The sequence below is a fragment of the Sinocyclocheilus rhinocerous genome, unplaced genomic scaffold (assembly GCF_001515625.1).
Source record: "Sinocyclocheilus rhinocerous isolate Xijiao unplaced genomic scaffold, SAMN03320098_v1.1 scaffold463, whole genome shotgun sequence".
In the NCBI taxonomy this organism is placed as follows: Eukaryota; Metazoa; Chordata; class Actinopteri; order Cypriniformes; family Cyprinidae; genus Sinocyclocheilus; species Sinocyclocheilus rhinocerous.
Window position 1 is genome coordinate 326,000 of NW_015627535.1, and position 11,755 is coordinate 337,754.

At 37.1% G+C, this 11,755-nt stretch overlaps 3 protein-coding genes across 4 annotated transcripts in view; 2 read left to right on the forward strand and 1 right to left on the reverse strand.

Moving 5' to 3' along the window:
• LOC107728420 (DNA replication licensing factor mcm5) overlaps positions 1-5,158 on the forward strand; it is an 11,574-nt gene extending 6,416 nt beyond the window's left edge. The window contains exons 6-16 of the mRNA XM_016538584.1: positions 1,108-1,277; positions 1,363-1,534; positions 1,617-1,728; positions 2,862-3,005; positions 3,116-3,181; positions 3,301-3,477; positions 3,569-3,681; positions 3,761-3,889; positions 4,011-4,153; positions 4,435-4,562; positions 4,674-5,158. Of these exons, the coding sequence (XP_016394070.1) occupies positions 1,108-1,277; positions 1,363-1,534; positions 1,617-1,728; positions 2,862-3,005; positions 3,116-3,181; positions 3,301-3,477; positions 3,569-3,681; positions 3,761-3,889; positions 4,011-4,153; positions 4,435-4,562; positions 4,674-4,775 (1,456 nt within the window). The 3' untranslated portion in view covers positions 4,776-5,158. The remainder of the gene's footprint in view (positions 1-1,107; positions 1,278-1,362; positions 1,535-1,616; positions 1,729-2,861; positions 3,006-3,115; positions 3,182-3,300; positions 3,478-3,568; positions 3,682-3,760; positions 3,890-4,010; positions 4,154-4,434; positions 4,563-4,673) is intronic.
• A 38-nt stretch (positions 5,159-5,196) lies between these two features.
• LOC107728431 (heme oxygenase-like) lies at positions 5,197-9,646 on the reverse strand. 2 transcript variants are annotated; one of them, XM_016538594.1, is made up of 9 exons: positions 9,632-9,646; positions 8,628-8,762; positions 8,505-8,547; positions 8,157-8,268; positions 7,032-7,247; positions 6,667-6,939; positions 6,103-6,151; positions 5,918-6,019; positions 5,197-5,496 (listed from the first exon to the last, which is right to left on the reverse strand). In XM_016538594.1, the coding sequence occupies exons 3-9, from the start codon at positions 8,543-8,545 to the stop codon at positions 5,483-5,485; spliced, it is 807 nt and encodes a 268-aa protein (XP_016394080.1). In that variant the 5' UTR covers positions 8,546-8,547; positions 8,628-8,762; positions 9,632-9,646; the 3' UTR covers positions 5,197-5,482. The 2 variants fall into 2 exon arrangements, with proteins under 2 accessions (XP_016394080.1, XP_016394088.1); XM_016538602.1 differs by lacking the exon at positions 9,632-9,646 and having other exon boundaries at positions 5,197-5,532; positions 5,954-6,019; positions 8,628-8,870.
• A 1,101-nt stretch (positions 9,647-10,747) lies between these two features.
• Positions 10,748-11,755, forward strand: part of LOC107728836 (FAD-dependent oxidoreductase domain-containing protein 2-like) — a 10,532-nt gene continuing 9,524 nt past the window's right edge. Inside the window, exons 1-2 of the mRNA XM_016539114.1 lie at positions 10,748-10,790; positions 11,185-11,410. Coding sequence (XP_016394600.1) covers positions 11,190-11,410 — 221 coding nt within the window. The 5' untranslated portion in view covers positions 10,748-10,790; positions 11,185-11,189. The remainder of the gene's footprint in view (positions 10,791-11,184; positions 11,411-11,755) is intronic.

Consider the following 11,755-nt stretch of genomic DNA (forward strand, 5'->3'; position numbering starts at 1 on the left):
GGGTAAGCAGATAAACATCAAATTTTCATTTTTGGGTGAACTATCCCTTTAAGCAGTGATAAAGGCATTGCATTATAAATATACTTTATTTTAATGAAAATTATAATAATAAGAACTCAGATAAACCGTATATTGCCGTAGTTGTGTGTTTTTTAGTCACGTTGAATCAATGAAAGCAGTTGAATCTTCTGTTTATTCAGCTGCAGCGATAGGCATTTTCTGGGTTTCTTCTGCGAGGCGTATTTGGAGTTTCAGCGCGAGAGCGCCCTCTGGCCTTTGGATGGAGATTTACTGCTGATCACAGAACCGTGCTTCACTGAAAGATAGCATGACAATCGCAGCTTCTGTCGAATCGCGATCTCGATTCCATTTCTGTTTATCGTGCAGCCCAAATGTCTGTCTTCTGTGGAATGCAAAGCAAGTGATATTGAAGAATGTTAGTAACCAGACTTTTTAAGTTCCTATTGACTTCCATTGTATGTCAAACAATCCAGTGGAAGTCAATGGGAACCGAAACTGTTGTGTTCTGCAGAAAGAAAAATGCATACAGGTTTGGAACGACATGAGGGTAAGCGAGTAAATGATGTTTCATTTTTAGGTAAATATATTTTTTGAAGAGCTTCGTGAACTTCAAAGATACATTTTTATTCTAAGACGGGGATTTTTCCTGCCACTTAGTGGAGGTTTTAGTTTCATATTTAAAGTGTAATTTAATTTTTCAATTTTACATTTCAATACTCATTTTTATTTTTAGAACATTAATTTATTAATGCAGCTGTAATTTAGTAAATGCATTCATGCCAGCTCTGAACTGCATTAAACCGTAAATGCCACTTCAGATACTGTTCCATCTATGCAGTGCAAAGATTACTTTTGTTGATACTGATTTCATTTGATTGGTAGCAGCCTATAATGTCTTATTATTCTAATTTAATTTAATGACTAAATTAGATTTTTTTTTTTTTGGTAGTATTTTTTTTTTTTTATATATTGAATCGAAATTTTATTCTAAACTAAGAATCAGTTTCAAATCGAACAGTGACCTCAATAATCAAATCAAATCGTGATATTTCAAGCCCCTAATTTTTACCACTTTTCCATTCCCAGGTACTTATGTGACCGTGTAGTACCAGGCAACAGAGTAACCATCATGGGCATCTACTCCATCAAGAAGGTGGCGCAGACCAAGGCCAAAGGTCGCGATAAGGGAGCAGGTGTGGGCATCCGATCAGCATACCTGCGCGTTGTCGGCATTGAAGTGGATACTGAAGGAGCAGGTGAGCATGTGGGGAAACTTCTGTTTTTTGGTTGAAAACAGTATCTCTCTTTAGCCATTCTCATGTCCTTCTCACCGGCTTTCAGGCCGTGGAGCCTCTGGTTCAGTTTCTCCTCAGGAGGAAGAGGAGTTGAGGGCTCTGGCTTCCTCTCCCTCCGTCTATGACTCGCTCGCTCGCTCTCTGGCCCCGTCCATCTACGGTAGCGACGACCTGAAGAAAGCCATAGTGTGCCTTCTGTTTGGGGGCTCCAGGAAGAGGTGAGAAAACATAGAAACTGCCTCCTCTTTCCAGCTTGTGTGTTTTTGCCATCTTTCTAATCTGCGTGAAACCTTTTGTTAGGTTGCCTGATGGTTTGACACGCAGAGGGGATATTAACTTGTTGATGCTGGGAGATCCAGGCACAGCCAAGTCTCAGTTGCTGAAGTTTGTGGAGAGATGTTCTCCGATTGGGGTAAGACTGAGACAAAGCTGCACCATCATATACTCACCGTCATGTCATTCGTATGAATTTCTTCGTACGTGCAACACAAAAAGAGATGTTTTGACAAATGTTCTTGCTGCTCTTTGCAATACTATGAAAGTTTAGTGAACAAAAATGATTTGTAATAACTTATGTTTTGTAATTTAACACTTATGTAGTGTGTGTGTGTATGTGTATATATATATATGTATTATACACACACAATATTACACGTCCTATGAAATATTTATGTAATTTATGATATTTAATGATGACATGCATTACATTTTATAAAATATATTACAAAAAAGTACATGCCGTTAAATCTAAACACACATGTGACCTTGTTCCACAAAACCAGTCATAAGTAGCATGGGTATATTTGTAGCAATAAACAAAAATACATTGTGTGGGTCAAAATGATCGATTTTTCTTTTATGCCAAAAATCATTAGGATATTAAGTAAAGATCATGTTCCATGAAGATATTTTGCAAATTTCCTACCTTAAATATCAACTTCATTTTTGATTAGTAATATGCATGGCTAAGGACTTAATTTGGACAACTTTAAAGGCGATTTTCTCAATATTTATTTATTTTTTTGCACCCTCAGATTCCAGATTTTAAAATAGTTGGATCTCGGCCAAATAGTGTATGTGTTCCTAACAACACATACAGCAATGGAATGCTTATTTATTCAGCTTTCAAATGACGTACAAATCTCAATTTTTGTGGTCCATGGTCACATATGTATGTACAGTATGTCTATATATTTAAGGCAAAGTTACATTCACATATACATATGTGGCATGCATTATATTTTATAATATTTTATATTGTAATGCATGTCATATTGTTACATGCCATAAGTCGTATTATAAATATTTAATGTTGGACATGCAGTGTATTTTATGTATTTTATATATTTATATAATAATATAGTATTAATTATGTGTGTCTCTGTATGTATATTTAAATATGTAATTTGACTTTCAGTATGTGTTGGAACATAATTTTATATATTTTTTTGTAATTATATAATGATAAATTGTGTATGTGAGTGTGTGAAAATAATTCTGATTCCTAGAATCTGCATTAAAGTGAATGTGGTTCGTCTGTGTTAGGTCTACACGTCTGGTAAGGGCAGCAGTGCAGCTGGTTTGACCGCCTCAGTGCTGCGAGACCCCAACACTCGTGGTTTCGTCATGGAGGGTGGTGCCATGGTGCTGGCTGATGGAGGAGTGGTCTGCATTGATGAGTTTGACAAGGTTGGACTTCTAAGCAATCTGGATTTCCAGAACATACATGTTGTGTTCATGCAGTCTTATGAAATGCTTTGAGCTTTATGCTAAACTATTGCGTTCTTCTTTTTTAAAAGATGAGAGAGGATGACAGAGTCGCCATCCATGAGGCCATGGAGCAGCAGACCATTTCTATCGCAAAGGTACCAGGCATTTTTACTTAATTGCATTGACCAATAGAAATCCACTATTTCTTCAGCTTACGGTCTCGACTGATCCATTTCTTTGATTAACTCTTGTTTTTGTTTTTTTTTACCTCAAGGCTGGCATTACCACCACTCTGAACTCCCGCTGCTCTGTATTGGCCGCTGCCAACTCTGTGTTCGGCCGCTGGGATGATACAAAAGGAGAGGACAACATTGACTTCATGCCCACTATTCTGTCTCGATTTGACATGATCTTCATCATCAAAGACCATCATGACCAACAGCGAGACATGGTGGGCGAACAAAACAACCACTGCTTATGGATCTCATTGAAGAGTTTGATTTTATATGAACTAATGCACAAGCCCGTGTGTTTTTCTTAAGACTTTGGCGCGGCACGTGATGAATGTTCACATGAGCGCTCAGACGCAGACGGAGGGTGTCGAGGGAGAGATTCCTCTGGCCACGCTGAAGAAATACGTCGCCTACTGCAGAGCGTAAGTCATTAAACACAGTGTGAAATATCGTTCATCCATGTTTGTCTATCAAAATGAAAATGCGTTAACTCACAAACAGGAAATGTGGACCCCGTCTGTCTGCGGCGGCCGCAGAGAAACTGAAGAACAGATACGTGGTGATGAGGAGCGGAGCGAAGGAACACGAGAGAGAGACTGACAGACGTGTGTCCATCCCCATCACTGTCAGGTAACCACTCTTTACTCATTTTGTTCCTAGATGTATATTTTTACATCCCGCATGTAGTTACGGAATTATTTACAGTATATACTTGTTGATATTTAATGGTTGGTGATCTGTCGTCCTGCAGGCAGCTTGAGGCCGTGGTGCGCATTGCAGAGTCTCTCGCTAAGATGAAGCTGCAGCCCATCGCTGGAGAGGAAGAGGTGGACGAGGCTCTGAGACTCTTCCAGGTGTCCACGCTGGACGCGGCTCTGTCCGGCAGTCTCTCCGGTGAGTGTGTTGGTCTTTCAGGCCGGGAATAAACTGCAGTATTACGTATCACAGTAGATTTCTTATGGGGGACTAGGATTGCCACATTTAAGAATAAAATGATTTTAGTCAGTTTAATTGTTTACTAAATACAATTTTTTTTTTTAATTGGCAGCAAATTTAATTTAAAAGTGGAATTTGTACCAACGATGTTCAGTCCATCATAGAAAACCAGCCCTGCACTGTCTAGCCTCTATAAATGTATCTGGAGAGTCTGATGTAGCAGTGCTGTCTGATTGTAGGTGTTGAAGGATTTACCACTCAGGAGGATCAGGAGCTGATCTCTCGCATAGAAAAACAGCTGAAGAGACGCTTCGCCATCGGCTCCCAGGTGTCTGAACACAGCATCATACAGGATTTCACCAAACAGGTGAGTTAAAGCTGGACCAGGAGCTGCTCACAACCTGGCAAACTTCTCAAATCACTATTTTAGTTCATACGTCGTGTATATAAAATGTCTTTTCTCCTCTCCTCTGAACAGAAATATCCAGAACACGCCATTCACAAAGTCCTTCATCTGATGATGAGGAGAGGTGAAGTGCAGCACCGCATGCAGAGGAAGGTTCTCTACAGGGTCAAGTAGACAGATGCTGTGTGTTTGTCTCACATTATTCGGTCAGCAGAACCTGAGGTCTGATGGGCATCTAAAGGCAGATGTGCAGAAATAAGCCACCGCAAAAATGATATACAATTCCGATTTATTGTACATAGTTGTTTGGATACTATATAACTGGAGAAATGTCCCGTTTATCATTCCTACTTTTTGCTGAGAAATGTTTCTCGGCTTGCTCAGTCAAAGCTTGGTATGATTCAAGTATGTTAGCATAGTGATGATATGCTTTACTGTCTTTATGTGGTTTCTTAGTGGAAAAGGTTTCATTAAAAATCTAATTTGATTGTCAGTTCTGTGTCGAACTAAAGATATGGTCGTGTTTTGTATGGAAACACAAAGCATTTAAGAAATTAATATTTTTGTCTCTTTTAGCAAAAAAAGACAAATCAGCGTTGAATTTAAAAATGGCTTTATTGCATTTCACAGAAATACATAGAAAGCAATTACAAATGTAGATAAGCGTTTTAAAAATGTGCAAGTTTTAAGGAAAAACAGTTTTTTCTAAAACTGTTTGAAAATTCAATTATTTAAATGAATTGAAGATGTAATTGATTTATTACTGGGTGCATGTTTTATAATATCCATGATTAGTGTGTGTGTTAAAGATCGGCCTGTAGATTTTATCTCGTCATAATATTAAGATGTTACAAAATTTTAAGGATTAAAAGTTATACGCATCAAAATGCATAAACTCCCATTCCAACCGTTGCCAAAGTGATTACCACACCCAATGCGAACTGAAGCGCTGGAGAGCTGGAGAAGGTTTTTGACTGAGTTTTGGATGTGACGTCATTTCCTTTTCCACCTAAACAAAAAGCAAAATGGTATCATTATCTCATATAGTTACTGTTTCAAAGCATTTAATGACTTGTATTTTGTGAAACTCACTTGAAGCTTCCTCTGTGATGCTCAGCATTTTCTGAAGATCATCAAAAACCTGTTGAAAATGGCACATACATTGCATTAACCTTTGAAGTTTGGGCTTGGCAAGATTTAAAATGTTTTTGACCAGTCAAGTTCGACCAAGGCTACATTTATTTGAGCAAAAAATACAGTAAAAACAGTAAAATTGTGAAACATTACAATTTAAAATGTTTTCTATTTGAATATAACTCCCATTCCAACCGTTGCCAAAGTGATTCCCACACCCAATGCGAACTGAAGCGCTGGAGAGCTGGAGAAGGTTTTGGATGTGACGTCATTTCCTTTTCCACCTAAACAAAAAGCAAAATGGTATCATTATCTCATATAGTTACTGTTTCAAAGCATTTAATGACTTGTATTTTGTGAAACTCACTTGAAGCTTCCTCTGTGATGCTCAGCATTTTCTGAAGATCATCAAAAACCTGTTGAAAATGGCACATACATTGCATTAACCTTTGAAGTTTGGGCTTGGCAAGATTTAAAATGTTTTTGACCAGTCAAGTTCGACCAAGGCTACATTTATTTGAGCAAAAAATACAGTAAAAACAGTAAAATTGTGAAACATTACAATTTAAAATGTTTTCTATTTGAATATATTGTAAAACATAATTTATTCCTGTGAAGCAAAGCTGAAATTTCAGCATCATCCATCACTCCAGTCTTCAGTGTCACATGATCCTTCAGAAATCAGTCTAATATGCTGATTTGATGCTTAACATTTATTATTATCAATGTTGACAACAGTTGTGCTGTTTAATATTTTTGTGGAAACTGATACATTAGTTTCTTTGATGAACAGAAAGTTCAAAGAACAGCATTTATTTGAAATAGAAATCTAACACAAATAACTTTACTGTCACATTTGATCAAACGGATACATCTTTGCTAAATAAAAGGATCAATTTTATACATACAAGTGTAAGATGTTAATGCTCACCTCAATGTTGAACTCAAAAGCTCTGGTGGCCTCGTCCAGCACTTCCCGTCTCTGCTGCTCTGTTAACTCAATGCTGTTCATTCTGCTCCTGTACAGCTGCTTGAATCTGTTGGCGCTCGTCACTCCAGGAAACGAGAAGAAGAAAACTCCCTTGTTCCCACTCAGTCCCAAGGACTTCTGGGTGATTTTGCCCAGCACCTGTCCTCCTGACAAATCACCAAGATAGCGCGTATATGCATGTGCCACTAGAAGATCGGGGCTGTTCTTGCCAATCTAAAGGGGAACCGAGAGCACAGAGTTAGAATGAGAATCACTGGAACGTAAATGCAGTTTCATTTCCTTAAAGAAATCATTCCCAGACTAGCCTCTCTCAGTCTCTGGGTGTATCTGTGAGTGGCGGCAGGCACTGTTATCCTCTTCCTCCAGTGGGGTCCGAAGAAGTGCTCCAGGTCCAGCTCCAGAGTCTCCAGTCTGGCCAGCTCCTGAGGGAAGTAGATGGGCTGAACTGCGGGATGATCGGCGTTCCTGTCCAGCTCTGCCTCGAGGGCTCGGTAGATCTCATACAGAGAACACAGCAGGAGCTGGAAACATACATTTACATATGTTTAACACAGTTAAAGTTAGCTTTTAGTCTTTAAAAGATTACTGTGGCTGTACTTCTGATGTATTAAGGGTTAGTTCACCCCTCTTCCAAAAAAAATAAAAAAAATTCATAATTTACTCAGCCTTAAGTTGTTCCAAATCTGTATGAGTTTCTTCTGTTGAACACAAAAGAAGATATTTTGAAGAATGTTGGTAACCAAACAGTTGCTGGTAGCCATTAACTTCCATAGTATATATTAAAAAAATACAATAAAAGTCAATGGCTATCCGAAACTGTTTGGTTACCAAAATTATTCAAAATGTATTTTGTGTTCAACAGAAGAAACTCAAATAATAATAATAATATTCAGCAATGGTGCAAAATATGTTTTCCCCTCAATAAGTTTAAGTAAAATATTTTTATCCAGTAAATTGAATAATCAAAGAAATAATCAGTTATCAGCCCTAAGATGGTATTACTATGGTACTTCGATATATACCATAACACTGAATGATTACTATATTTGTTACTATATTACCATGGTACTTTTGTAGGACTCTAAGGTATTGGCATACAATGTTTTACCATGGTATATTTAAATTTTACATTTTAAATGAATTTAAAACCATAGTACTGCCATGTTGCATGTACTTTCATGATCATTTTTGGAACCTTTTGTTTGTTCATATTTAAAGGGGTCATATGATGCTGCTAAAAAGAACATTATTTTGTGTATTTGGTGTAATGAAATGTGTTTATGCGGTTTAAAGTTAAAAAAACACATTATTTTCCACATACTGTACATTATTGTTTCTCCTCTATGCCCAGAATGTTCTGAAACATTCCCGTTATTGCTTCATATATAATAGTCCCCCCCCAAAGTTGATTGATTTTTCTGTAGTTTTACCTTGTACTGTGTTTGCGTGATCTGTCCTTTCTGGTAGTTCAGCATCAGTTGTGTGTTCTCAGCTCGAACGTGACTGTCTTTGGTGGCTGCTTTTATCTGCTCAGACAGATCACTGTGGAGAAAACATGCCACAATCCCTCACAAGTAGTTCACTAAATAGATAAGCTTCTTAAAACTTAAGCTTTTATGAATCACTGACTCACTGTCTGAGCCTATAATCTAGCACTGCAACATCCATACATCTGCCATTGCTACACATGAGTGCTTCGTATTTCTGATATGATTTACTTCAGGCTTGAAATGCATTCGTAATCACTATGAAATGAATGACAATACAAAGCATTTTACCTGCCAGTGGCTTCTCTTGGTTTGCTTTTCATGGACTCCATCCCTAAAACAACAGACATTTGTTATCAAATCACCTTTGTACCCTGTAACAGATTAATAAATGAAGTTTTGTCATGTTCCTACTTGTGCTGCAGATGTCCTGCTGTGTGTCTGGCTGTAGATCGGTCGTCCTGTCTTGTGTTCCCAGCGCTCACTGTGGCTTTGACTTCCCTGACCGCCTCACTTCATTTTTATACGTTCTCCTTCCCATCTGAGTCACTGGATTCCAGAAGGGAAGTGAAAATGTTGAGGTAGTACCACATGCTTATACTAACCATGACTGGACGTTTTCTCGACTCCGAAATCTCAGCAGTTTCTCAAGACAGAGCAATGCGAGTCACATGAGGTTAAACAAACCCACAGTGTGACCAGGCAGCATAAGTTGTTTGAATCCGTTTGTTTATAGGGTTAAAGTGTTTATAAGTGTATTTTTAAATGTATTAAGTCTTATAAAGATAAAAATGTTTCTGTTTATTATTATTATTATGCATAAAACATTAAACATACATAAAAGGCAGAACATATAGAACCTCTACAGGATAAACAAAGTAAAAAAATATCACACCTTTCAATGTTTCACCTACAAAATAAATGAATAAAATAAGATAATAATAATAATAAACACACACAGAGGAAAACCTTATGCATCTGTGGTATTACCAAAACAATCATCATGATATTTAAGAAATATATATATATATATATATATATTACTTGTTTTTAGTCAACCTAAAATTTAAGGAATGCTTCGATTTCAATTAATTTCTGTGAGAAAGAAGGCTGCGAATTAGAGAATTTTTGCTTTTGAATCAAGAATCAAGGTGCTTACCTATATAAAGATATAAAAGGATATATTTTATGAATTCGGATCTAGAAATAAACTTATTTTATTTTATTGGGAATGCAGTAGCCTACTTGTGAGGTAACAACTTTGCTTCTTTCCAGTCTAATAATTCAACAAGAGATGCCCAGAAAAATGTAAAAATGTTCCTGTGTTGTGAGAGTCTAAATATGAGCTATGATTTCATGACTGTGCCGTTTCACTATTGGTGTTTCTAAACATGACACAGCAGACTGTGAAGCATTACCAAAGCCACTGGAAGGCAAGCCTGCAACCTTTAGCCAAAAACAACGTAATGGCAAACGCTTCCGTTTTGACGGTTATGCAGGGAAGGAGACCTGAGGCCGTTTTGTTTGAATGGATGTCAATGGATTAGAGGCTTCACTACGCAGAATAAACAGCTTTTTTGAGGAAACAGCTTGTCATTTAATGAATCGACAGCCTATCGGCTAATCTTTAACATGTTTTACACTAAGTACTAGTTTTGGATTGAACTATTTTTAGAGTTTACACCGAAAAAAATGTCGTTTTATAAGAGAAGTCACTGACTTTTTGCGACAGGTGCGAAACAGCTTACGGCACTTCTCATTCATTCCTATGGTATCCGTAAACGGCGATTGAGTGTCGCACAACTCTGACTGAAATTCAATGACGTCCAGGCTATAATGTGATTGGTTATCAAGGCACACGTGACGCGTGAAGTTCTCACTACCTTAAAACCTCAAAACCATGACAATGCACACCGTTATTTACTGAGAAAAGACTACAATGACTACAAAGTCATTTATTTTTTCATTCAATTAAAAATTCATATTTTTTGCAAAAAAAAATGTAATTGATTAAATAAAGAATATTTAAATAAAAAATAATACTTTATATAAAAAGAAAATTAACATTTTATTTAAATTAATTTTATTTATTTTTTAAATTATTTTCTTTAATTAGTCTACAAACAATGTCCAGGAGGGAAATCTACATGCATCACAGAAGAACACACACACACACACACAACATATATATGTTGAAAAATATTTGAGAAGTAGAAAAAAATAAATGATAAGGGCATGATCAAATTATTTTAATATAACTTAAAAAAAATAAAAAAATAAATGAAAGTAACTTTTTTATTTTCAGTGTTTATAGAAAATAAAAACAAATTCCCTGATGCCATAAGAACAAAGGAACAGCATTTAAGTGGGCGTGAACCATAGGCGTGAACTGTTTGATTTAACCACGCCCATTTACGCTCTCACTGGTTCGTGACGTCAAAAGGACGCTCTGTGTCTCCTGCCTGTGGAAGATGTTAAGAAAACCGTCTAATCGCAAAGATGTAGTTTACAAAATGCCTGCTGTTTATTTCCCTATTTTCTGTTGCTGAAGGTTCGCAGCAGCAGCTGTAGTTGACGGTATGTTGATTTAATGCCAATGCATTTACAGTATACAGTGTTTTTCGCTGTCTTACATGAGTTGGATGTTGCCGCCTCCTCAGTATTGGAACGAGGAGCCATAATTGACTGTATCAGTAAATAAGTAAATGTATTATATATTGTTTATTTTGTAGTTTTTATTTTTATTCTCAATTACTGTGTTTGCCTTTAGGCTTAGTTGTGTAAAGAATATATTGTATATTCTTTATTATATAAAGTAAAATAGTTATATAGTTTAAAAGCTTACTCCTGCATGTAACCATCTGCAATTAGTTTTAGTTTCTATAAAATAGAAGCGAGCGCGTGATTATTTCTCTTTAATGATCTTAAGGTAAAGCTTCTGGCTTTAATCTGTTTTTATTTCCATCCCCAGGCCTCATGAGTGTGATTCAGCCTCTCTCCAGGCTCCTGTATGTCCTGTCCCTGGTCCTGTCCGGTTCTGGTTCTGGTCTTCATGGCCGTAATAACAGCGTGAGCCATGAGTACTGTGTGCTGGGAGCTGGACCTGCAGGGCTCCAGATGGGCTACTTTCTGTCCAGGAGCCAGAGAGATTACATCATTCTAGAGCGAAACACAGGACCAGGCAGCTTCTTCCACATGTACGTGACATCTGTATGAAAAAACACATTTTCTCAAACCGAGCTGGAATGATTTTACAAAAAATTTAAAGGGGTCATATGATGCGATTTCAATTTTTCCTTTCTCTTTGGAGTGTTACAAGCTCTTGGTGCATAAAGAAGATCTGTAAAGTTGCAAAGATTAAAGTCTCAAATCCAAAGAGATATTCTTTATAAAAGTTAAGAGTCAGCCACGCCTACCTAAAACGGCTCGTTCTAACACACCCCACATGTCTACGTCACGATGTGAGAAGATTTGCATAACGCCGCCCAAACGTTCACGCAAAGAAAGAAGGCGTAACTTATATTCTCGCTGTAGTATTGTTG